Genomic DNA, 26,925 nt, shown 5'->3' on the forward strand with positions numbered 1-26,925 from the left:
AAAAAAAAATCAGAAATATCCTCCAAGTCATTAATTCATTAGGCTAGCAGAGTTCATGTTGTAACTCTACATCTACAGAGTGCATATGAAATACTGTCTGCTTCAGTGTATGGTTTTATTAAGCTATACCGACTCAAGGGATTAAACATTTTATTTTATTATAAACCCAAATTCACTTCCTTCAGAAATAGAAACATCTTCACATATACCTAGACCTTCAGTTTTCAAGTGAAGGTCTGAAAGAGAGCTGTATTTCAGCTAATTGCTAGAATTATACCTCCACATGTTGGCACTGAACCTTAGCCAGTGTCTAAGGTTACCAGAATGAGCACAGAAAGGTGCACTTCCCTTAGCATTTCATTTTCTTTCAAGTTTAACAGTGACAGACCATCTCATGTAATGCTACCAAAGTTAACTCTAAAAATCACATCAGCTTATTTAAGCTGCTGAGGCACATCCTTTCTTCCATACAAGTTAATTTCATATGCTGCAACAATGAACTGAAGGTTATTTCAACATACTGCGCTCTTTACAAAGACATTGTTACTGTAGTAATTAAAAACCCCCAACAAATATGCATAGCAAAATCAACCCCAATACATGACAATTTATTGTACCACCATTCATATAAAGCATTTCAATCCAAAATGGTCAGAAACAATCTTAAATATCTGCATAAGAATTTATAAACATTAGTAAAGATATACCACAGACTATAGCTTTCTAAGTTTTCAAGTGTTAAGTTCTGGTAGATATCCATGTTTAAATAAAATGGACAATACCAGTAGAGATGCATACCTCTATCATCTTTATTTATAAAGAAGTGACAACACTAGAAAAAACACATTGATAGCCAGTGCTTTGAACAGTGAAGGTGGGATCTAAAAAAGTCTGATTAAACTAAACAACCTTAGGTCTTTATCAAGTTGCATATCTGCCAGGAATGCTGAAATGCAAGAGTTTACACCTGCAATATTCCGTAATGGAACAGCCACATAATATCAAATATAGTCTCCAATTTCCAAACCAATACATAAAAAAAAAAGCCATCACTAAGTATGAGAAGACCTCTGCAAGTTCTTATTGCTTTTTTGAGTTAAATAATAATCTTCAAATAAACCAAAACCAATCTCTACAGTAGCTTTCTCATCCTCCTGTTCATTCATTAACACTGGAAGCAATCAGTTATTATATGATGCAGCAACACAGGCTTTTAAAAAACAAAACCAAACAAAAAAAAAACAAACAAAAACTTACTTAAGTACACAGATATCCCCACCCTCCCTGCCCACCCTCACCCTGAAACCCACTATAACCACTTACTGCATGGAAAGGAGCAAAACTCGGTAGACAAAACCAGAAATCTGACTACAGGAAGGAAACAGAGGGAGATATAGCTTCCTTAAATATTCAAAATCTGATGTTTTCCAAAACAAAGCATATCATCCTCATCATTTAAAAAGGGAAGTTGCTTTATATCTAATCCTTGCACATGCTGAGTAGTTCTCAAGTCCACTGAGTTCCACTGTGCAGCAGTCGATTTTGAATTCAACAATGCTTCAAAAACTACAGTAATATTCAATGCACTTTTTACTAAGGAGAGGAAAAAAGCAAATGCATGTTGATGTTGTTCTTGCCAATTCAGCATTTCTGCAGCAATTCCATTTGTCTCTTGCAGTGTTAAAGTTCTAACAGCATCAGTCTTCAGAATCGTCCTCAGAAGCTGTCGGAACAACACAGTATAATCAGAAGCCTTGACAAATGTCTGTGACTTTTTTTCCACTACTTTGAGCAGCAGAAATAAAGGTAATCTTGTAATATTAAATAGCAGATTATAATACCTGCCTAAACCTTGTGTAATTACACAGCTTAATTTTTAAATGCATCTCATGTCTGAAAATTTTCAAATCAAATCTTGACATTAGGAAATGCAGCGTCCTCCTGCTGTTCTTCCTCAAAATAGAAGGAAGAAAAACTTAATTACGCCAGAGATTCAAGTTTTATGTAGTGTTTACAGTGGCTAATTCCAACAGTAGAGGAAAATATATTCAATCCATGACAGCAGAACCCAACACAACGGAAAGAAACGACCTGAAGTTAACAATTTGGTTACTAAAATACCTACAAAGATTCAGCAGTCTAAGCAAACTTTTTTTTTGTTTAAGGTATATATACTGCTTAATGCAATTAAGTCAGGCCCAGCTGCAGACAGCTCCTCTCTCCAATGCCATTCCTTCAGCATATGCGAAATGAACATAAAGCCCACCTACGCACAGAATTTTGTCGCTGCAAGGTGACTTATAAAACAAACACATACTTAAAAATAAAAATCAGCACACATCTACAATAGGCTTGTAACGTGTTAAGCTTGTCCATAACAGAAATTTAATCTGTCCTCTGAGGCAAATTCTGTAGGCACTAAAGTATTTATAGTCAAGTAACTTGCTCCATCTCTGTACACAAAACAAACCAAGGTAATGTCTTTCTGCTCACTTCTCAAATTCTTCAAAGAGAAATGTAACCAAAGTACCATCAATGATAAATCTAAACCTCAGTATTCCTCAACTGCAAGTTAGATAAAGCCTGAATCAAACATAGATTAGATTACTGTGTAAAATGGCACATAACAACATTAATTTTTACTAACAAGGATGCACATAACTCAGGAATAAATTCCAAACTTAAGTCCACTTTTGCTTTGAATGCAGAAATAATCTTCAAATCATCTTCTGCTCCTTGAACTAAAACTGAAGACACACACGCAATATCCCTTATCACAGTCTAAATCCAACGCATTAAAAATTCACACACAAGCTTTGCATGTTTTCAAACGTTCACATGTGCACTAGGGAAAAAGAAAAAAAGCAAGCAAGCAAACAAACAACGGCAGATCAACTAGCTACCCTTCTACTGCCTATTCACTGTGCCCAGCATATAGTTCTGAATTCAAACACACTGAAGAAGCTATTTGGCAAAAAGTAAGCTAGTCCTTTGCCAAAACTGGCAACTCTTAAATTTCATTCCTGAAGTAGATAGGCCAGACCAAGGAATACATACAGCTGTAAAGTGTGAATAGGAAAGAAAAAAGGGGGGGGGGGGGGCCATGGAGGGAGGGAAGAAGAGGAATGGCAAGAGAAGTATGGTAATTTAAGTGCAGTGAAACTCAACTTTAAACGTTTCTTTTCTACTAGGACTCGTGTAAATGCCCACAACCCGGAGGTCACCACCAGTTCCATAACTGTGTACTCCTAGATTTACAATAACCAAACTGTAACTAGTGAGGAATCTTGTTATCACTTGCAGAAAATGCTTCCGTGGTCCAAACAGAATGCTGTTGGGAAATTAATCATGGAGAATTAACCTCAGAATAATTCTACTGATAATGGAAAAAGCACTGCTGGGTAAAATCAAGTTTTCAGTAATTAAGTTCAGTATTATGAATCTTGGCAAGGAGGATTGTACTCATTTAGCTCTGAGTTGATCTAATGGGGAGAGGAAGAGGGGAAGCACCTACTTTCAATATCTTCCATATGTGCCTGAAGAGTTCTTGCAAGGTTAATAAACTAGAAACAAGGCAGAGAGAAAGTAGTTTAAAAGTTGCAAAGTTATCTGCAGAAATTTGCAACAAGTTAACAAAGTTTTCTTCACTTTTTCTTTACTTTTCACATCCCAAATGTAAAAAAAAAAAAAAAAAAAAAACCAATGCAAAATTTAATATAAATCCCATACATTAGGCTTCAAATTGCTATTTAAGTTATTTCAGTTTCCACTCTATGTCAAATGTTCCTGGTAGCAGTTAGTGGCATCATCTTCATGTTCTACAGTCTGTAAAATACATCAATTTTGAAAGTAAAATACATAAACAACAGCCAGTGTTATGAAAATTGTTCCTACAATTTGTAATGAAAAAAAAAAAAAACAGATCACACAACCTGTAAGGACTGCATTATTTGGATCCATTTCATTTACTTCACTATTACTATGGCAAAACAGAGGCCTCTGACTGAGATTAATGAAAAATGCATAAATACACTTAAGATTTTAACTGTAAATAAGAAGTTTAAGAGCACAATTACTATTGGACAATGGTGGCAGCTTAACTTTAGAAGGATGTGGTATCAAAATCCAAGCCAAAATCCCTAGGAACGCAAGTTCTTCAGGCAAATTTGAATGTCTCAGCCACGTTGGGTTTGGTTGTTTTGGGGGGTTTTTTGTAAGTGACAATCTACAACACAGTCTCAGTGACAGTCCAGATGTTGAGACACAGCAAACAAAATGAAACAAGAATATAATGCTACCGTTCCCATAGCTCAAGTTGTATGCTTGGCATCAAACAGGTATCGGTGTTCCCACTAGTTTAAAAATGCGGTGTCATGCAACTGCATAACGCTGCCTCCTACCAGTAAAAGCATCTTATTTTCTGCAATACACTCAAGCGAACACCCTGCACAGGATGCCTGCTAATATTAGATTATATATCTCTAAACCTGTAGCAGAGTAAAACTAGACATTTCGTTTGTGGATCATGGAATACAAGCTCTACGTTAGGTGTGTATGGAAAAGAGAACCACTGTTCTAATACAGTAAGAGATTAGAGAGCACAGGCCTGCCTCTAACCCTTGAAGGCTAGTACCTGATAGCAGCCATTCCAATAAACCCTGGACAAGCTAAATATTTTAATATTGTCACTTCGTATGTAATAACATAAAAAAAAAAAAAAAAACCAAAACCCACCAGCTTTTCAGGAGCTCAGTTGGCAAAGGGTGCCAATCAAACAAACACGTATAATACAGGATTTCTGAATGAGTCACTATGCAACAATAACTTTCTATGATGATCTCTTACTGGTAAAATGTGTACTTACCGTATTTCTAAGTCAAGTCATTTAAGTAACAAGAATCCAGTCAAATATAATCAATAAAAGTATTGCCTAACACCAGAAAACCATACTATAGGTAGTCAGTTTCAGAATGTAATATACAAATACATTGTTAGGCACAGTCTAGCAGACAAGCACTGCAAGGTCTAGACCTCTGCAGTGTAGACTGGCATCATGAGAAAAAAATCAATCAAATAAAGTAGTCCAACATTGTCAACTACATGTTTTGTACAGAAGGAGGTTAACCTCCCTGTTTTGCATAAATTCACAATAACCATGATTACAAGCAAAGCAATGAACTACCAATAACCTTGACAAAAATAATTTTGCAACACAGTAACTGCAGTAAAGTAGTACCTTCAGTTTAAAATCAAAACATGGTGTTACTGCATCAACAAACCCAGCCATAAATTTGTTAAATACGCATGCTTCTTGGGTATCTAGCTCATAGGTTGCTCAAGGTAACAATCTAGTTCCAAGTTCTCTTTACAAGCAATTCCAGCCATAAAAACACTGCATACTTACTCTAACACGTGTGCTGGCCTCACTTGCTGTTCCTAGCATATCAGAAAAGCGCTGCTCACATAAGTGTAACAACACTACAAGGTAGAGACCAGAGCTGATAAATTCATAGTCTGCCTTAAAGGAGATAAAAAGAAACATTCAGAATGTCAGTGATGTCTTGCATAGAGTATTCAAGAAGTAGAACAAGAAATAAATTTTACTGGAAACTTTATGTATTTGATCAAGCTGTTTCAGGAAATATTAAAAAAAACCCACACCCAACAAAACAAAACAAACAAAAAAAAATTACGGACAAGCTACTTAAAATTCTGGTTCTTCCCACCCACCCCAGATCTAACATGTTATCCCTGAAGATTATTTGTAGAACTTTTTCTGTTCAAGTCTTTTTAGCATGATTAGTTCACAGGAAGAAATTTGAGAATTATGGGGCTAGGTTTTTTTCAGTGATGTCCAGTGATAGGACAAGGGGCAATGGGTATAAACTGGAGCATAGGAGGTTCCACATGAACATCAGGAAAAACTTTTTTACTGTGAGAGTGACAGAGCACTGGAACAGGTTGCCCACAGGGGTTGTGGGGCCTCCTACGTTGGAGATATTCAAGGCCCGCCTGGACAAGTTCCTGTGTGATGTACTGTAGGTTACCCTGCTCTTGCAGGGGGGCTGGACTAGATGATCTTTTGAGGTCCCTTCCAACCCTTGGGATTCTGTGATTCTGTGAATCCAAGTATTGCATCACTGGGGAAAATAAGAGCAACAAACTTTGCTGGTTTCTTTTCAGTGTTCCCAACACTTTACAGAAAGCCAAATGAAGGGAAATACTGTAAAAACTTTAGGATGTTATAAATGTTTTGAGAAATTATTTCCCCTATTAAGATGAGCTTTGAAAATGCCACTGCTGAACTGATCATTTAGAATCAATTCTTTAAGTAAAAGTTTCAAAGTTCTTACTTCTATTGAAATACAGTGACTGTAACAGTCAGTAGTGCTAAAAATTAAGATGGTGGCACTCTTGAGAAAGACTTTTCAGAATCTGGCCCATGTACTGGGAACTAGAGTAGTAGGGTTAGAGCTTCTGCTAAACAGTAAAAAAAAAAAAAAAATAGAATTAGAGATTGATGTTTGCCCTCAAAACTGGTGTCACTATTTTCTTTCAACTTCTGAGGCAGGCAAATTTCATTAGTCTTTCTATTTTCATAGAATAACTCAGAGAATAAGAAAAACTCTCTGAATAAACTTCATTAAAGTAACACCAGCTTTTTGTTAATTGTTTAAATACTACACAACCCAGTAGCTCTAAGATAACGTATTTTATATGACAAGAGTAATACTAATGGGCCTTTGATTAGTTTAGGAAAGTACTTGAAAGAGCAGCAAGAAGCTGTTAATAAAAAGATTGGTTTCTACCACTGTAATGAAAATAGCTATGAAATAATAATGAAAATGTTACATTTAAAAAGCGGTATGTTTAAAACAATTACTAAGGTGTGTTAAAAGTAGCTAAAAACAAAGACAGTGACTTCATTTAAAATTCAATCTAATCATATTAGTACTCCCACTTCACCCACGTGGCAGACCACTGGATTGCAAAGCTAGATGACAGATCTGCAACCAAGAAAAGGATAAGATATATTACACTTACTGAAAGCTCAGCTATAGGAAGCACAGCAGGAAGATAGAATTTGTCTGAATATTAAGGAGAAAAATCTGTTCCATGTTGACATTACTTTATATGCATAACAGTCCTCCTGAAAAGCAGATGCATTTGCCTTCTCTAAAGAGCACCCTCCCAGCACTAAACCAACACTTACCAAATTAGGCAAAATATACTAACTTGTTCATTTGCATGTGCCCTATACAGTTCATGAATGTCAAAGTCTTCCAGATTCAGATGCAACTTCTCCTTGCACAGTTCACAAGTTGTTACTGCTTCCAAAGAAGAACCTGGTGGGGAGGAGCAGGGGAAAGTCAGTATCAAGTTACAACAATCTATGAGATATGACAGAATTACACAAGCATGACAAACTGTAATTAAATCTTGACTTAATTTTGCAGAGCAAGGTTAGAAGAAAGCTTCTAATACAAACAGAGCTATTATCTGCTAATGTCAGAATTTAAAAGCTATAGTATGTTTACTCTCTGTCCAGCTCCACATACTTTGTCTCATGTTCATGCCTCTTACTGAAAGTCTGGCATAAAATTGTTGCTTGAGCTGTTTGAATTCTACAGTGTAATCCAAAAATACACAAAAGTAATAACAGATATACTGGAATACCTTAAAGTTATGATAAGAGCAGCATTTTGTCTTCAAATAACCAGGTTTAAAGCAAGCTGATCCATAGGCAACAAGATGAACAAAGCAAGTTTATGGTGGATTTCATGTCTTATAAATACTTCAAATTAATTTCTCCTACAGGCTGAGCCTTTCAATATATCCCTACTCTGACATGGGTCCTCTAATAGCGAGTAAAAAAGTAGAAAGATGCTAGCACCTTCCTGTGGGAAAAGTATTCCATGATCTTCATGCCTTCAACCAAACCAGCTTTTTAAAAACCTTAATATTACTACAGATAACTTACATTATAAACTGGTCAATTAATTTATTAAAAACATTTGTACCATGTGCCATTTGTGAAGTGTTTCTTAAAATTCTACATGCACTTTAAAGTTTGGGTTTTTTTGTTTTGTTTGTTTGCTTTTTAACAGTTTTAAACTGCCTTGAACAGGAGGCAGTAATATTTCTTGATTGTCAAATCCCCACCACTCAGCTAGTCAGCCTGGCTGTAAGTCTTAACAACTAGAACCACATCCATGAGAGAGTAGGGAACAAACACACACAAAGCTGTAGAGTAGCTCTAGGGCTACGCTTCTGCAATATTATATTTTGTCTAATTTCTTAGCAGACAACCCCAAAAATGCAAATGCCTACATGACAGTTATTGGATCTACTAACATGAGAAGCTGCACAGACATACAATAAGCCTGTATGTGCCACTCTGTTGTGTGTCCCCAACTGTTTTTCAAATAAATACCTCAGTACTAGAAGAGTAATTCTCCTGATAAGCCTCCCAGTGTAACTGGAAGTCTATCCTGGTCTTGAGTTTGCTTTACCTGAATTAATCTTGGACTGCAGCCATTTTTTCATGCACTCCTGGTGAACATACTGCAGACTTCCAGTGCACTTGCATGGCTCTATTAAAAGGTTGTCAGAACTGGAAGAGGACATCTGACAGATTCTGCATAAGTCACCCTCTTCATCTTCAGAATCTTCTAAAAGCAGGCTGAATAGGAGTATCAACAAACAATGTGACACATTGTATGTAAGACTTTTTATAATCACAGTTCCATTCAAACTTTTCTCAAATCAACAATGACTGAAACAAATTTCTCTGAAGATAAGTGAGAACACAGGTGACACAGGACTGAGTTGCCACTTAAAAGTTTCCTCTTAAGATTACAGAAAACTCATATTAAGTCAGGTACATTTCATTATCTCAAAAGAACATACTAATTTACCTCTCTTTAATTTTCTGGAGTCTTTCTGGATCTCTTGATGGTGGCATTTTAGATTTGCCACTTTCTTGTCCTTCAGACTGATTCCAGCCAGAGGGAATAATATCTACAGTTATCATGAGATTGTCAGACAGACTGTTTCCTAATGCTGGAGGCACTGCAAAGCGAAAGAGAGAACCAGGCAGAATTCCAGAACTTCTCCTACTGTGGGTTGAATCTGGTGGGGAGGCAGTAGCTGTAGGAATACCAGATACTGCAGGAGTTGGTGGTCTGTTAACAGAAGCCCAAGGAGGGCTACCTGATGCTTCAAGAGAGGTCTCCTCACCTGACTCTCTTCTTCTGAAGATATGTTGTGATCTAGCAGTTGTATCAGAGGTCGAGATCCTTGCAGATTCATCTCTCCCTTCTCTTCTTCTTCTGGAGAAGAGTGGTGTACATCTATTCCTCAAAGATGATGATAACCAGGATCCTGTACTCCTGTTTTCAGAGTCTGGTCTGTAACTTTCCCCATCTGAATCAGAGTTATGATTTTGTGACACTCCTGATAAACCCCATCTTCGTCTAAGAAAACTAAATCCCTGAGAAGCTTCAGATGTCTGAAGTCCTGGAACTTCTGGAGTTGCAGATCCATTACTGCTCGACAGAGTAGAAGCTTGAACTCTTGGGACTACTGTTGACTCTTCAGAGCCTAACGATCTGGTATGCAATGAGTCTTGGCTAGACCTTCGAGAGAAAAATGTAGATGACATACTAGATGCTAAACGAGACAGAAGCTGTCTGGTTGTGCGCCTCCCTTCACCATCAGCTGCAGGCTCATTCAGTGACCTCTGAGAAGATAAAACCCTTTCAGAACCACTTGAGGAAGGAGTTTCATCTCTAATGGCAGTAAGAGAAAATGCTGGCTGCATGCTCCTCTGGGGAGATTCCAATTCATTTCTCCTTTGCCTTGAGGAGTAGCTGAATCTTGAAGAGCTCATGTTAGAGTCTCTGTTGAAAAGAGATGGCTGATGATCAGAAGGCAACTGGCGGTTCATGGATGCATTCAGCCTCAAAGTGCTTAATGAGTTCTCTTTTGGTCTTGCTCCCTCTGCATATGAAGAGGCAGGCCTGTCTTGAAGATCTGTTGCAGAAAAGCAGAGGAAAATAGTATAACAAGACGTGCTCTAATTGCTACATTCTAGATGGATAACTCTGCAGAGTTCCAACTATTACATTCCAGATGGGTAACTCTAAAGTGTAAGCACAAAGGGCAGGATTTTGTGCTCCTTAATCAAAATTCTTTCAAAGTTGGCAGGTAAGATTCCAGAGTAATATTAAGCTTACTTGCCAGAATTCTGAAGTTAAACTGAAACCTAGACTTATTTTAGTCTGGTAAATCCATCTGGAATTTAATATCACCCCAAATCTTCAGATTATCTCACTTTATTATATGCAAATATGAAATTCTGACCATCTGTCAGAAGTTACATAAGAACAGCATACGAATTAAGAACAGCACACTATATACAATACTATTTAAAATTTAAAGGTCCATTCTGCTTATAGACTGAGAAAGATAAATCAAAATCTCAGCAATGCAGCAGACATGAGAGCACCCGAAACAAATGCATGGATAAAGCCAAGTATATTCCTTATCTATTACAACAAGCTACCCTTACTCTTCTCATCATAAAATCATCAAGAGCTGCAGTTAAACACTTCTTAAAGGTAGCAGGAAAATTACTGGCTTGGGATAACAGAAACTGAATAGTATCTAAATCAGATGTGTATCTTACTATAACAATGTTTTAAACCAAGAATGCAAAAATAAAAAGAATACCCTAGAAATACTATAATTCCACTGCTTCAGTCTAAAAGGGTTATCTAACTTTTAGCAAAGAAATGCAACAACTAAGTTAGCTCCCATGTTCAGCTATGCAACTGGCTTAAGCACAATCAGACTTAACCATTCTGGATTAGTAATCTCATCTGCTCTGCCAGTAGCTTTGATTATCTATACTCAACTAGACGACTATCACCACACTTCGGCATCCTCCCCTGCTTATTAAGTGTGGACTTATAAGAAAGATGGAGAACAGACTTCTTTTAAGTAGCAACAGGACAAGGTGTAATGGTTGTAATCTTAAAGAGGGTAGATTCAGACTAGATGTAAGGAAGAAATGTTTTACAATGAACCTTGTTGAACACTGGAATAGGTTTCCTGGAGAGGTGGTAGATGTCCCACTCTCGGAAACATTCAATGTCAGGTTGGACAGGGCTCTAAATAACCTGATGTAGTTGAAGTCCCTGTTTATTGCAGGGCGTTTGGAACTAGATGCCCTCTGAAGGTCCCTTCCAACATAAACCATTCCATGATTCTTAGAAGCATATTTTCCATAAATTCTGTTAAGTACCTCAACACATTGAGAAGAACCCTACTGTAGCTGCACTGTAGTCAACATTACATGAAGCAGCTGAGCAGGCTAACATCAGCTAGTCTCCTTCCTCAAATGGCTAGATTCAGGAGGGGGGGGAAGGAAAGGAGGGAAGAAAGCAGCTGAAGCCCACTGACCCCATTAGAAGGGAAAATACTTCAATATTTTAACTACTAAGCATAGATAGGTTAAGACAGGAGGCAAAAGATTTCTCTATGCTCTCTGGAATTTAAACCTTTCATGTTGGCAGCTTTGATGTCATTGCTTTTTTTGGTTGGGAGGGAGGGGTTGTTTGTGTTTGGGGTTTTTGGTTGGGGTTTTTTTTGAGGGGGCTTTTTTTGGTTTTGGTTTTTTTTGGGTTTCCTTTTTTTTTCTTTTTCAAATGGGCTGTGCATTGCAATCACTATTTATTGTTGAAACTATGTGGCAGATTCTAACTAAAGAAACATCTGCACAGATGCCAGGCATCTGCCATATGGTTTTGATTACACAGCAGGGAACACAGCTGGGAGTTATTTTTATAGCACTTAACAGTGTCACTACTGCTAGAAAAGCAGCATGGACAGCACAAAGCAAGGGTCTCCATCCATTCATCTCTCACATCAGGCTCTACCACGTAAACTCCCAACTGTCCACTTATTAAACTAGTGTAGAGTATGATGACATTAAATCATACCCTTTTGGTAAGGCAAGACTGCAGGATGAAATCTGGAACTAGTTTTTAATCTTTTCTGCTTACCTCCTATAACTGTAGGAATGTTTTGGGTATTTTGGGGGGTGTGGGCAGAGTGTTTTTTCTTGTTAGGTACGTTTTGTTGGTTGGTTTGGTTTTTTGAGGGGAGTTGCATTTGGGGTTTTTTCTTCTACTTGTTGGTGGCTTATTGTTGGGTTTGGTTTGTTGTTGGTTTTCAATTACACATTATGAAGTACCACTAATGCATCTGTAAAAGGAAGCAAATCAAGACAGACAACAAGCTTCCTCAAAGACAGCTCTGAATAGAAAGTGAAAATGACAGTACAGAATTCAGTACTAGTTCTAGCAGTTACTGCGGAACAAGCCTCTAACCTAATGTGAAGTATGTGTTTATTCATTATTTTCAGTGTTCTAGCAGTTTCCCCTAGTAACTTCTCAAAGAGAACCCAAAAGGAAAGAGATAATGAAATATGGGCACCTTCATTAAAACCCCTTCCTGAGTCAAATTAACATAATTTTTTTCCCCATATGTAAATACAAAGAAATCTTAAGATGAACAAGCTTACTGACTACTCACACTGTTACAGTGGCAAGCACCAACAGCATTTTCTTATAACTGAATGCATCTACAAGCTAGAACATCCATATATCCTTTGACAGTTCAGCCAACTTCATTTAAAAGGGTACACTAAAATTAAATAGATATTTTGGCTTTCTGTTTTGAATAAAATATGCAAAGAACACATGAAAAAGCTAACGAGCATGCGACCGATGGGTTTACAGGCTTACAGCTGTACAATACATACATGCTGCAGATGAAAAGTCACTGTTTCTGTAGCTGTGATCCACCAGGTTATTAACAGACAGATCTGTTCTTCTTTCCAACTCTCTTCGTTCTCTCACCAGCTCAGTTCCCAGGGAGCCAAGCATCACTGATGAAGATCTAGGAATCCTACTGCACCTCCAAGAAGAATCTATAAAGAAAAAAGTAAGCAAATCTCATGTTTCTGTAATCATTTAAACACCAATTAAACCTGCAACTTAGACATGCATACTGGTTATACCATATCAGGTGCAAATTTACAATGCCACTAAGCTGATCAAGTGGACAAGAGTAAACAGCACTTACTTAATCTTGCTGTGAGTTAGTTCTGAAAGCTAAACAGGAAAAAGTAATAACACTTTTGTGAAAAGTCAGACCATTTAACATTCATACAGGACAGGAAGAGGAAGAGAAATAGCATCTTGCTTCTACTGGTAGCTAGTTATTAAATAGGCTTCACAATATGGCAAAACAGCAGCATGAGACTTAGTAAGTGCTGCCATTCTAATGATGCTTCTAAAATTCTTTTTCCAGAAAGACAGCCAAAGCTTAAATGCAGCTTAGACACACCTATGACTAATACTGGTTTTGCTCATATTGCAGAGTAAACACTTCAAAGGGGCACTTGTTTTTTTGCTAACAGCTCCAACAACTGAATAGTGACCTGTACTTACTTCGACTGTGAACAAAACTCTTGCTCAAAAAAAGGTGTTCCTCAATGGCTCTGAAAAATCCACCTTGATTTTGTTGTACTAAGTTATATATGCAAATTTAAACATTCATTGGTCAGCAGTACAACTACCAACCTATCTAAAAACAGAAAGACACTATGGCCCTATACCATTATAAGAAACGTTAATGGTTTCTTACTTTTGGTTAATGACCACCATCAGCAATACTGGGTTTTAAGCAAGATATTTTTTATTCTTGGGGGGGATGGCTGTGTGGTTCCATAGGTGAATATAAAAAAGAACATCCATGCATCTTTGCAAGGGTAATCTGAATGAATTGAACAGTCTGCTTAGAATTTCCAATTAAGTTTTTGACTGTTATTTCCTGACCTTTAGGCTTTCGTTTGCATATTGTTTAACCCACATCTATCCAAGTATAGCATACTTATTTAGAGCTTTAATGAAAATCTCACGTTCTCCTGAAATAGCTCCTGGTGTAGAATGTTTCTTTTCACCTGGCCTACAGAATGAGTTTAGGCCCTGTTAAAAAAAAAAATTTCTTTCTTCCCTGACCCCTAACAGTGCTCTAACCAGCCGTGCCACTGTACTTCTTGGAACAGAGAGTTAAGTAAAGTTAAAATTTCCTTTCTGCTGTCCCCAGCACACGTAGTTTACCAATACCATATTACTCATGAAATAACAGTAGCTACACTTATTCTTTCCTTGAAATCTTAACCCATTAAGATACATTTAAACCATGAAGTTCAGCTTTAGTGCAAATGCAATAGATACAGGTAATAGTTTTGAAGGAACGTGAGTACAATCGGGTTTTCAAAAGAGCACATTAGCAGCACTCTTAGAACCTTGGATACTGCCATCAGTGTGAGTATACTCTTTTGTTAGGCACAGTGTTTTCATATTTAAGAAAATTAAAAGCATAATATTTCAAAGCAAGTTTTTAAAACTTGAGAAAACCTGATCTTACTAAAGACAATTTTTATGTAACTCAGCTCTAGTAAGCAACCTCTCACCTGAAAAGGCAGTCAAGCCATTATTTCTCACAGAAGAGGTAGATGTACAAGACAGCTTAGGTCTCTTTGAATCACTATCTCGCTGCTGGCCATGGAGTCTTGAATATGCTCCCTGAGTTCTCTCAGACTCACCATAACACCCAGATGTGAAATGAGAGGAAGATGATGTAGACTGAAATAAAAAAATGGACACATTATTTCAGATGTACTTCCACTGAACAAAAGCATACATAATGCAAGCTTCACAAAAATAGTAAAGAATAATTTAAGAATGCAAAGCTTCTTTACCTATAACAACATAGTATTTATGCTTGAGGATAAATCACTATCCCCACGTTTATGCAATACAGCCTTACACAAAAAAAGCAAAACAAAACAGAAACAACAAACTTGTTGCTATTGTAATAAGCATTATTTTTCCTTTATAGATAGATGTGACTTGCAGGGGAAAAAGATACTACTGACTTGTAAGATGCTATAAACATTATCAAATATAGCTTTGTAGATATCCAAGTAACCATAATTCTGCTGTCCAGAAGCAGCAAAAACTGATCACCTTTATTTTTTTAACAGCTTAACTAACCAAGCTTATTTTTTTACCAATCTAAAATACACTTAGCTAAGGAGTCAGGTCTAACTTCTTGTAAGCTGTTTAAACCACATATACTTTTATTACATTAAGCTCAAGTGTAACTGAAACAGTTCCGGGTAAAGAATGGGTACAAATAATTTTTGCAGTCTGCAGCATTGAAAGAAAGTTTTTCGGTAACTATTACTAAATAAAAAAGAAAAAAAAATGGAGTAGCTGTTTGTCTGGTTACTTGTAGTGAGAACATTTATTTTCTATTTGAAATATTTTTTATTTTTTTATACAAAATTTGAGCTCAAAAAGCTCAGTTGAACTGTTTGTCTTCCCAGACAGTATCCACAACCAAGATCTTTTAAGGATCAGCCAGATTAAGAGTAAATGTTATAGTTGTGTCTTACTTTTCTTTTGTTACGGTTTTTAAAAAGCTTATGCCAAAACTTTTTAGTCTTCAAAAACTAAAAAGTGTTTCTCTTATCTCATCATAGAAGACAGATCAGAAGACACAGAAACTACATCAGCAAGTAAAAAGCCAGGTTCATTTCTCTCTTGAACACATAACTTCTCTTTTAATAATTTGCTATTTGATAAGCAGAGATTTCAGAGTGTCTTCAGCAATGTTGATCTGCATTAGAATTGAAGAGAAAAAACTAATCTTAATGGGGAAAAAAAAAGTGTAATTTTGAAAATTCTACAGCATTAACTTGACTAGACATAGGCCACTTGCAACCACAGACTCAGTCTGCATTTCATCTATAGAGACACCTAGTGTGACTTCCTCCCTTGAAGGCCATCATCTCCACACTAGTTCCTCCCTACCCTTGCTTATTTCAAACTGTCACCTTTAAGCGACAGTAAGAAAACAAACAGGTATTTAAGGCAGTAGCACTTGCAAGTACTCAAATATCTTTTGCAGTTTGAAAGTGAGCAGAATTTTCACTTGTCCAATCTTCCCACCAAGTACCTTCACAGTTGTCTGCTTTTCTCATTTTAGTATTCTTGCTACAATTGGAAGTAGTTTTAAGCTCTACAGTGCTTAAGCATGTCAAAGAAGCAAACTAATTTATTTTTGGAGTTATGAAGGCACATTCTGGAGCCCAGCTAAGACAAGCTGTTAAGGTCAGAGTCTTGGACCACAGGTGACAGTTAACCCTCCATTTTCTTGCACAGTATGCTGTAAAAGCAGCATCTAAATAAGCGCAGTCAGACTATGAACTCCACAACTAAGTTTTCTAAAGCAGATCTCCAAAACCATGGACTTATGTTAACTCACAAAGCTGGTAACATGAAACAAAAACAAAACACACCTCCTAGAAATACCTGATAGAACAAGCTGAGTATAAACAGTATTAATTTTGCCATCCGTAGGACTATAACATGTATGAGATACTAATAAACCCCTTGGGTTTTTTAAATAGATACTTACTGAGCCATTCTCACTTCAAATTTATTTATTTACTCTCTAAGTAATTTCTTAATACCACTATCATCTTGTTTTTCCTACATCTTGACTTGGTAGGACCTTCTTATCCAAAAAGATTACAGTGAGTCCCTGCTAGCAGGTTTGCAGATAGAAAGCACCCAGGTAAAACCCTTGTTAAAAAAAAAAAAAAAAAAAAAAAAAAAGGTATAATAGATTAACAACTCTCACCAATCTGCTCCTGCTTCCCAAAAATCTTCCAGAATGTGGATGATCAAGTGTCCCTGAGTAGTGAGTTGGAGAGGATGTTGTAAGCTTCCAAGGAGTTTCGCGGGTGTCTCTTTCTCCAATACCCCAATCTCTACTGGAACTATTCAATACACTGGATTCCTGAAGAACAACATAACCATCATACATAACTTATAACTCAAAACTAACTTAATATCCAATTTGAATATTGAAAATGCAGGGAAGTGGAAGTAATCACAAATCTGGAAACCCTTCATGAGAAACCCCAAGGGATACCTAAGAGGAAATTAAAGTCTTGAGAGAGAACCACTGGCAAAGAAGAGTTTTTTTTTTAAATTACTTCCTAGCAATTACCAGCTTCTTTATCCATCCTCTCATTTGACTGCAGACGGTAAAAAGTTGAAGTGCAAGGCTTTTGAGGCATTACCCCAACTTAAGATACTCTAGCAACAGAGCAGAATTAAGGACCTCACTTTCAGGTGTTAAGTAAAAAAACCTACACGTGTAGAAAATGATTCTCTATGAGAGCAAAAGTGGCTAATAATGAAACCAGGAACTGTTTAACACAGAAATCTGTCTGTCCTTAACCTCAAATAATGAGGTTCTACACTACTAGTTTCACTGAAAGTCAATGAACAGATGATAATTAAGGAAAGAGATTGCAATTTAATTTGCTCCACAGAATAATCCCCAAAATTGGTAAAATTAATAGAATTAACAGAAATCAAGCCTTTTTTATTTTTTTTTCACAGCTAAGCAGAGTTTGTAAGTGATAACTTGTCCATCCTCCTTCTAGGAACTATTAATACTACAACTATAGCAGTTTCTGTCACCATTTAAAAAGTTGAAGAAATAGTAATTATCATTCTCACAAGCAAAATTAGATCTGAAAACAAAGTATCAGCCAGTAAGTTCTGTCACATTTCAGAGTCTCAGTGGGATGCATCAGGTTTCTACACCATTTCATATATGGATAAACTGCCATGGGTACAAGACTACACAACTTTAAAATAAAAATTAAGCTCTCATAAAACACTCTTAATACAAGCCATACCTGCACTTGAGTGCTCTTGAAATACTTGCCTTTTTCTCTACCTGTCAGATACTGAAGATTTGAGAATTTCATTTAATTTTACACATCTGGATCACCACAGTAAAGACCTTACTCTAAGAACAATACACCTACACTAGGCAAAGCACTGAAAGCCAGTTCATGGAACTACACCATCTACTGTTCTAATGGCAGCACAGCGTTTGGTAGCTGTGACACCTCTGCACTGTGTTCATCATTTCTTTGACAGATGTCGCACAGCCAAAACAGAAAACAAGCAACATACTGGGAATCAAAAAAGTGGCTTTAAAACAGAGTGAATGATCTGGCATGGTGTCAGGAAAGCTCAACCCAACTGCTATATCGGAAACTCAAAAAAAAAAAAAGTATATATATATATACACATATATACATGAGAAATTTAAAAAGGAAAAAAAAAATCTCCGTTTGCTTTCTTCCTTCAGTTCATCTTAACACTATTTGACATCCCTTGTCAGACCTTCACTATTAAAGCAATACACCAGATAGTCTATTTTTGGTGTCTACTTTCAGTAGCAGAAAAATGTGTTCAAGAGAACATTGTTACACATTACACTTGACCCTATCACTCCACCTAAAAAAAAAAAAACGGGAAAAAGAAAACCAACAAAATAACACAACCAACAAACCACCTTAACATCGCGCAAAATGGTTAACAATATTGAATCATCAAGCACAGGATTTTAGATTTTTTTTCTACATACCATTACACTATTTTTGTACTGTAACTCACCTAGAAAAAAATGCTGTCATTCAGTATTCATCAGATTCATTTAGAATTAGCTTGCTTATTATGCCTCCTCAGATGAGGAGAGGCTACCACCTAGACTGATCTCAAAAACGTGTGACATATACACACATACTCAAAAGTTTGACAGCAGTCTCAAAAATTGTTTTGAGTTAAGCAATTACCAGCTATGGTCTCCAGCTGCAGAAATGACTTTGCATTAAAAATCCAAGTCCCTACATTCTCCTTCCCCTATATAACCAAAGCACTACTGATAGCCATACATTTTTTTTCTTCCAAATGACAAATCTTTTAAATTGCTTGGAACTGAAGCAGCTCTTAACATTTTTAAGGTAGCTTCTTATAGGATTAATCAAGCAACAAGACCCAACCATTCCACTCCTATCTGACTGGCCTTAACTTTATTTAGACTATTTGTATCTTCTTGCCCTAGCCACCTGCAATCCTAAACAGCTCTGTAAGTACCAAAGGTTAGGCAAGAAAGGGAGCTCCCCTATGCATTTATCACTAAGCACTAGGCTTGTGTAACAAGCTCTCAGACTACTTTATGAATTAGAATAGAAGGGATACAACATAATCTAAACAATCATTTTCTCCTCAATTTTAACTGCAAAGTGTTACAAAGATCATTCCTCAGATTAAAAATATTTTGCTCATTAGGGAATAAATACACAGTGCAGTGAACATTCTGCAGTTCGTGTGATAAGAGAGGTAAAGTACATAAGTCTCCTATGTTATAATTTTGTAACAGCAGTAACACATCTTAACTTCACAGCACCAATTCAGCTCATCTTCTGCTGAACAGCTTTCAGTATGATATGTACACCGTGTGGACCTGCAAAACACTATAAAAGTGCAGGACTCTGTGATTCAATTTTGCTGAGCAGACAGTCAGTGAAAAGCATGCAGGAATCCAAAATGCAAAAATCAGTGAAGATCACTCTTACGCACTCTCTATTGCTTATTCCACTAACGACCATGTAAATGCCTGGTATGGCAAAATATAACACGTATACATGTAAACTGTGCTAAAAATAATTAGTGTTCTATTACTTGTAAAACTATTTCTGGAAAAGGCATTACATAATACAATGTCCCAGATAGCCTGTCAGCGGGGACCAAACTCATAACTATTTTATTAAAAAATACAAACATTTAATTATGGAGTTAAATTTCTACTGTTTCTAAGACCAAGACAGGCTTACATTTCCAGACTCAAAGTTGAGGTGAAACTTGCCGACAGGAGCAAAATAAGAGATTTGAGCCAAACAGACATATGTTGCTTGCCAGTGCCCAAAATAATTTTTCAAGTAGTTTAATCCTACTTCCCATAATACTCTTCCAATGTGAAAGTATCTGTAAAGTGCTAGCTCTTACTCTTAAGCATGGCTGTTCTCCCCCACAAAAGCTATTTAGTTAGTGAAAAATGTTGCATGTGAAACAGTAAATGCCTTTACCCCAGTCCTGTTTATTGCACAGAAAGCCTGAACATATTAGCATATTGACGTGACAGTATGATATAAAAGCCTAAAGGTCATCTTCTTGCCTACAGTCAATTCTTAGAACCACAACATATTATTGTAACTTTTGCATCATCCACAAAGTGTAACGCCCTACAGAGATCAAAGTTCAAACAAAATCCTCACCTCCCCACAACAGAAAACCCCATTCACCCAGGTTTAAGACTGCAGTGCCTAGTGCAAAATAAATCCATGGTATCAGAATGCCCTCCATTCATAAAACAGCTGATTTTTAAAGGTGCAGCTACAAAAGTCACAAATGGCAAGCCTAGAACCATGAAATCACACTGCAGAATACTGTTACTGGCCTGGTTATTAGATTCTTGCATTTTAGAATTAAACTAAATGCAAGGCCCTGCATGGGACTTTTTCCTTACTTTACCTGGTATCCAGATTCTAATCTCCATGAAGGTTCTCTTGCACTATATGCACCAGCTAAACTGTTTCCAGTCAATGTTCTAGACCCTAGTGAAGTGCCGGAGGCCTGAAGAGAGATCCTTCGAGGAATTCTTGAGGGTTTTGACTCCATTCTTTGTACCCTGTAGAAGGACACACCAATTATTTTTTTCTTTTAAAAACAGGGACCCACATGCAAAACATGCCCAAGTCATTCTGAGTGCATCATAAATATGCACACATATGATGCACACATACAAATGTTTACACAGCCCTTTGGTACAACTATGCATCAGCAAAATGGGGAAATGAGTTCTTACTCTAGCTTTTGTAACCTTTACATGTTGTCCCATTCCATGTTAGAAAACTTACAAAAACAGCAAAAGGGCCTATGTTACAACATATTCTTGCTATTCTATAGAAGTGGGACGCCCTTAAGAACTCTGCCACACTAGTATTAACATAAAATGGGTCAGGACTCAGTGAGTCACACAAACACACACACACACACACAAATATCAATAAAACAACATTTTCAGTCTACCTGTCTCAATGAAGTATCTAACTTTTCTGAGACAACTCCCATGAAATTAACGTATACAAAAGGCCACCTGGTGTCCCATACATATATGTAAATCTACCTTTGAAACACTGAGTGTTTATTTGCTCTTTTGTTATCTCTAGGCATTTCAAGATAAATGCTGGTGCCTTTTCTCTGTGAGAAGTGATCCTGTAGAAATTCCTGTCCTTGAAAGAATATACTGACTTACTGTTGCTCAGAAACTCCAGATAGTTCGCTAACTGGCTTGCTAACATCCCCAGATTCTTCCTCCTCAGCATGGTACTGCCAGAATCAGACCACAAAAGGTAGCTTTTAAATAAAAAACTTAGTAGAACTGCAGTATCCTCAGTGGTGTGGTGTGGGAAGAGTAGCACCATAACTAGCAACTCTGAAACAGATGGCAGAGAACTCCATTGGTACAAGTTGATTTGCAGAAGTGGTACAATCTGTTTTATTTAACCACTTTTAATTCTGGCCTAACTTTCTGGGAATGGGAATAAGCTATATTGGGGGGGGGGGGGGGGGGGGAAATCACTCAGTAAGGCACATTTTTTCCAACACATCAGTCATGCTCATCAGTAACACAATCCGTGAAAAGCTGCTGCATCTACCCTGACATACCTCATGTTTGACTGCAGTTTCAAATTGAGTTCACATAGCTGGGGCTTTTAATCTTGGCTGAAAGTCATACTACATTAAGTAATCTACCCGGTAAAAGCTAGTTTGTACAGAACCTCATTGATTAAACTATTGGGCAGCTGAGGTTAATTTCCTTAATGGAAGGCTTTTTTCACCACTGTTCTGGTGGATGTTCCATTGTAAGCTGTGTCATAGAGCTACCAACAAAGTAGCCGTAATATTCAATTTTTCTTGCAAGTAGAAATTGTGAGTTTGGGGCTTCTTTGCTTGTTTTTTTACCAAATAAACACCACCCTCATCCCCAAAAAAACAGAACATAAAGCATATCAACTTTAAGTGAACATTTATATTCTTGCACAAAAGATCTACTGGCTTGTATTATGGAGAAGCACACCAGCTTTTAGACCATGCTTCAGACATTAGCAACCCATTCACTTCTGCCAGAGACATGCTTGAGCTCTGGATCACTATTCCCAAGTTTACTCAATATAGTCCTACCAACAAAAGCTGGTTTCTGTTACAGTCAGTTAAACAAGACCAATTCAGGAATCTGAAATTCTCACTTGCCTAACTTTGGATTAGGAGCCTGAAAGAATGAATTCATTAAATTTCCCAGATCACATTTAAACCTCTAAATGAATATTGAGCAACTATATGCAATTATCAAAGTTGTAAATACAGCCCTATTGATAAGAATGCTCTAAGCAGTGTTCCAAAGTACAGAAGAACACTGTTCCATCATGAAAGTTTAAAAGAATTTTGGTAAGGATAAATCTAATAATCTAAGCCACGTCACTTCAAGTGGATCATGTGTGCAATAAAATGCATGCAATAAAATGTGACAAACGTACTTCTTCCCATTTGTAACATAAGACACTATAATGATGGTTAATTTAAGATTTAGAATAATCTGCCATAATATGCACTGCCAAGTCATCTGATGCTTCTCTAAGTGTAAAAAAAGTAACTACTGAAGTTGCAAACTGTGAAGCTAAATTAACGTCACACTAATATAGATCAGAGTGTATGCTGGACAGGACAGCAGTCTTGATGAGATCTGACGCCCAAAGCACTGTTTACCTACATTTTACCCTCACAAAAAAAAAAAATAAGGGATGGACACACAGAATAACAGATCAAATTTTTTAAGTACCTGACAAAAAGCAACAGTAAAAAAAAAAAAAAGCAGTACGCTTTTGTTACATACCATTCTGGATCATTTTGCTTCAGACAGGTATGGAACCAGATAAATAACACTGACAAAAAGAGTGAGACACAGACAAGTAGCATACACAAAAGTTCTAGAAGGGATGGAAGCTCCTACTGGTAGAAATTCATGGCCATATGAACAGGGGGAAGAGACACATAAAGAAAGTTACAAGAACTTCAAGACTAACTTAGAGATCATCTCGTACTAACAAAATTGCTTATGAACCATCCACAGATGAGACAAAATAAGAGCATTCAGATAGGAAAGGACAAGGTGAAAGACTGTGGACACCAGAAAACTATCTCTAAAAGCTGAAATAGAGTCCAAAGTTAGTAAATTCCTTCTACAAACACACATAAAAAGGCACAAGAGCAATTTTCTCCTCCAGAGGTAACCCCAAGGCAACGATACTATCAATCAGCTTAATCTTTTACATTAGCACAGGTTGCTATTTTAACCTGAGTTTGTTAAGATGATGCCATCTATACATTATTTCCTTTATCCAAGGAAAGAACCCTTGCAGAAACTATACACAAAGATATTTAGTTAAAGGCAGCATGTTAGAAAATGCAAAATTTAATATGTTAGTTTATGCATGCGTATTATGATTAATTTCTTTAACACAACCATACACTTTTCCTGCAGTCCTGGCCTCAGCCAGCAAATAACACAGAGCTGCTAAAAGGATGAATCAGAGTTGGGTAAGAACAGACATTTGACAAGAGGAGCCCTGCCTTGTTTGATGCAGAGGTGGAAAGGAACTGAAGGGGAGGGGAAAGAGGAGGAAGCCTTATGGTCTAATCAAAGAATTTCTGCTCAAGGAAACTGGATTTTATCTTTGCATTTCAACAAACATTCACCGGCATGAAGCATGTCATTCAAGTTAATTAAAAAAAAACAAACAAACAAACAAACCAACATACAGCTTACACTTATCATGGTAACACAGAGGTGGGTCAAGGTGAACATAGAATCATAGAATCTTAAGCTATTACAGAACACCAAACAAAAGAGTGGTCTCAAAAAAAAAGTAAAATCCTATTATTAAAACCACAGTAATACTTGCCTGCAAGGGGAATATTGTGTTTTTATAGGGTATTTCAGAATGAGAATGGTTCCCTTTTACAGCATCAGCATCTTAAGGAGGTTTTGTTGAATGATCACAAAGACACACACAAATTAAAACCTTGAACATTTTGTTTACTCACACGAGAATTCAAAAAATCCCAAGTGGTAATTAACATGCTGTAAGGAGTTCTATAACAACAAAGCAGCCATCTCAATTTACACAAAAGGTAGTGAGACCCAAAAAAAACCCAAAAATAACATCAAAAAAACCCAAACAACCCTTAAATAACTTCTGAGCAACAAAAATAATAACAGCAACAAAAGAAAAAAAACAAACAAACCCACACAACTAAATCATGTTGCAGTCTTAACTGATTTAAAAGCCTGTTATTGCCACAAAAGAAAGGAACACCCTACTCAAATATCACACCTACTGTTGTCCTTCACTGCACAACCTTAACACACAATCCTCACAAAACGCACTTCTGGCTTCATCATTTTGACACTACTCACTCTAGCATCCAACAAATGAGAAGGGGAACAGAACAGTAGGGTGAGAAACGCTCTTCTCAAAGTGACTTATTTCATCCATTCATGCCATGTTACACAACTTTCCAACCACTCTTGTGTCTCCTGGAATAAGGGATATATAGGATGCCTCTCAAGAGCTGGTAAAAAACTGAGTTCTGAAATCAAGCCTTCTAAATTTAAAGTTGTACCTGGGAAACACACTGCCAAGTTGTAACAGGAGGTGGAGCTGAACAGCCTATTTTGAGCACACAGCTCAAATGTCCTACCCTTCTTGATCTGTCATCCCTCCAAATATGATATAAAAGATCAACTAGACCTAACATAGCCACAGATAGAAATAACAAGAGAAAAAAGTCCAAGAGGTCTTTCTGGAAAAGCACAGTAATCTCAAAAGGCAAAAATAACACAGACAGCAAATACATAAAATAAAAATCTCTCATCCCTCCTCTCTTTTGCCCTGACCCCTTCTACCAAAAATTGAGGGGCAATTTGAGGTAGTCATGTCTACCAGTAAGGAAAGCTTGAACTTCCACTCTTCAAGTACGAGGTGAAAGTATTCTTGTACCCTAAATCAGAAAGCACACACTTCACTCCCAGCTTCTAAAGCCAAGTTTTCTCCCTTAGAGCTATGCAATGACACCTTTACCTAAGACTTACACTTTAACGTTTACAGATTTTCGTATGGTTTGATACAGAACTGCTGGCAAGTCTTTCCCCCCGAGTAACTTGCGATCACGTGTCCTTCTCAGTGTTTACTCACAATCATGATCTTATGACAAACAAGATGGAATGCAGGGACAAGTCTCCCAGCCTGTGCAATTCTTTGTTGAGAGTATCTTCTCAACCTTTAATCAAGGAAGGCTGAGGAAAAAAAAAAAAACCAAAAAACTCAGCAGCCTCTCAGGAATGCCAAGAGCAAGAAAAATATTTACAAATGCCGATCGTCTGCCTACGGTGCTGCAGCTGATGCCAGGAAGGCTGGGCTATTCCCCCGTATTGGAGCCAGTAGGTTCAAGGCAGCGGGTGCTCCACAAAGCCACTGAAGAGAGCACTATACACCTCCTTGCCGGCCTGAAAGGGAGAGGCTCTGCCATCGAGGCTTAGGCCCATACGGGAGCCCACGGCCGCACCCGCGCTGCAGGCCCACGACAGGCCGAACGGAAGCACCGACCGGCTGTGCCCCAGCCCCACAGGGCAAAAGGCTCCTCAACGGGAGGAAAGGCACGGTAGCACATAGGGCATCATACAGCTCCGCGGCCAGAGAAGGAGCGGAGGCGTAAAGCCATCAGAGGTGCTTTGTAGAAAGAAGGGCGGCTGAGCCAGGCGCCTGCCCAGAGACAAAATGGTTCCCCCCAACCCTGGCGCAGAGCCGCCGGCTCCGGCCCCGCACACAGGCACGAGCTGGGCCGTACGGAGCCATCCTCCCCTCGCCAACACCGTAAGCAGTCGCTACTCACTCTCACAGCACAACCTTCGCGACGCAGACACCCAGAAGCTAAGGATGCACTGGAAGGGCCAAACCGGACTGGGCCCACAGGCCGCCACACCAAGCCAACCCAGCCGCCTCTCCCCGCAACACAATGGCGACAGGGCCGAGGCTGCGCAGCCGTCAGTCACCGCCCGCGCCCCGCCCGAGCCCAGCGCTCGCGAGAAACGCTGCGGGAGCACCGTGAGGCGGGGTGGGGGTCCGTGTCGGCGGGCGGGCGGGCGGGCCTGAGGGCGGGAGGTGCTGCGGGGCTCCGTCCGCCTGCCTCTGGTCAAGTGGTAGAGGGTACAGTTGCGGCACGTCGCGAAACGAAGGCGGTCTGAACAATCTTCACATTAACGATACCGTTCCTTCTCTTTTCGTGAAGAAACACCCCAGTAGCCACAGTCCAACATTCAGCCGTGAGACTACAAGTAGAGGCTTGAGTTTCCTTCCTATGCTACCTGCTCTTCCTAGTGTTAATATTGTTTTATAAATACACACACCGTATCTCGTGAGCAGCCGCAGGTAGCCTGGGTATGATTGCAGTTCCTTGAAGGGCACGGTGGGATGACGGTGTTGGAGGAAGCTGCCTCAACTGCATACTGATGGAAGTGCCATTCATTCGTTTCAGTTATATTCATACTAGTTCTGTCCTTTTGAGAGTAATGGATATTAGCAGACATTTCTGCTTGATGAGAAGATTTTACATGACTTATGAAATCGGGAACCTTCTCAAAATCTCCATCAATCCTGAACAAATTATAGTTTCCAGTGTCCCTACTCAGTACGGCATAGATCTCACTCATAGCAGAGATCTCACTCAGTTTAGTGTTTTCTGAACCAGGCTATGAATAAGATGAGTTGTGTTATTACAATGGAGTCTAGGCTTC

The 26,925-nt window shown here is 38.1% G+C and overlaps 1 protein-coding gene across 7 annotated transcripts; it reads right to left on the reverse strand.

The window, feature by feature from the left end:
• Positions 1–133: 133 nt before the first annotated feature.
• On the reverse strand, positions 134–26,131 carry MARCHF7 (membrane associated ring-CH-type finger 7). 7 transcript variants are annotated; one of them, XM_065671143.1, is made up of 11 exons: positions 26,025–26,131; positions 25,328–25,428; positions 20,544–20,700; positions 16,786–16,944; positions 14,549–14,720; positions 12,830–12,997; positions 8,919–10,035; positions 8,514–8,683; positions 7,237–7,346; positions 5,405–5,518; positions 134–1,723 (listed from the first exon to the last, which is right to left on the reverse strand). In XM_065671143.1, exons 3-11 carry the CDS (start codon positions 20,688–20,690, stop codon positions 1,403–1,405), a joined length of 2,478 nt encoding a protein of 825 aa, XP_065527215.1. In that variant the 5' UTR covers positions 20,691–20,700; positions 25,328–25,428; positions 26,025–26,131; the 3' UTR covers positions 134–1,402. The 7 variants fall into 7 exon arrangements, with proteins under 7 accessions (XP_065527215.1, XP_065527217.1, XP_065527214.1 ...); XM_065671145.1 differs by lacking the exons at positions 25,328–25,428; positions 26,025–26,131 and adding an exon at positions 21,328–21,345 and having other exon boundaries at positions 8,919–9,072; positions 9,241–10,035; XM_065671142.1 differs by lacking the exon at positions 25,328–25,428.
• Positions 26,132–26,925: the final 794 nt, after the last annotated feature.

The sequence above is a fragment of the Lathamus discolor genome, chromosome 3 (genome assembly GCF_037157495.1).
Source record: "Lathamus discolor isolate bLatDis1 chromosome 3, bLatDis1.hap1, whole genome shotgun sequence".
NCBI classification, from domain to species: Eukaryota; Metazoa; Chordata; class Aves; order Psittaciformes; family Psittacidae; genus Lathamus; species Lathamus discolor.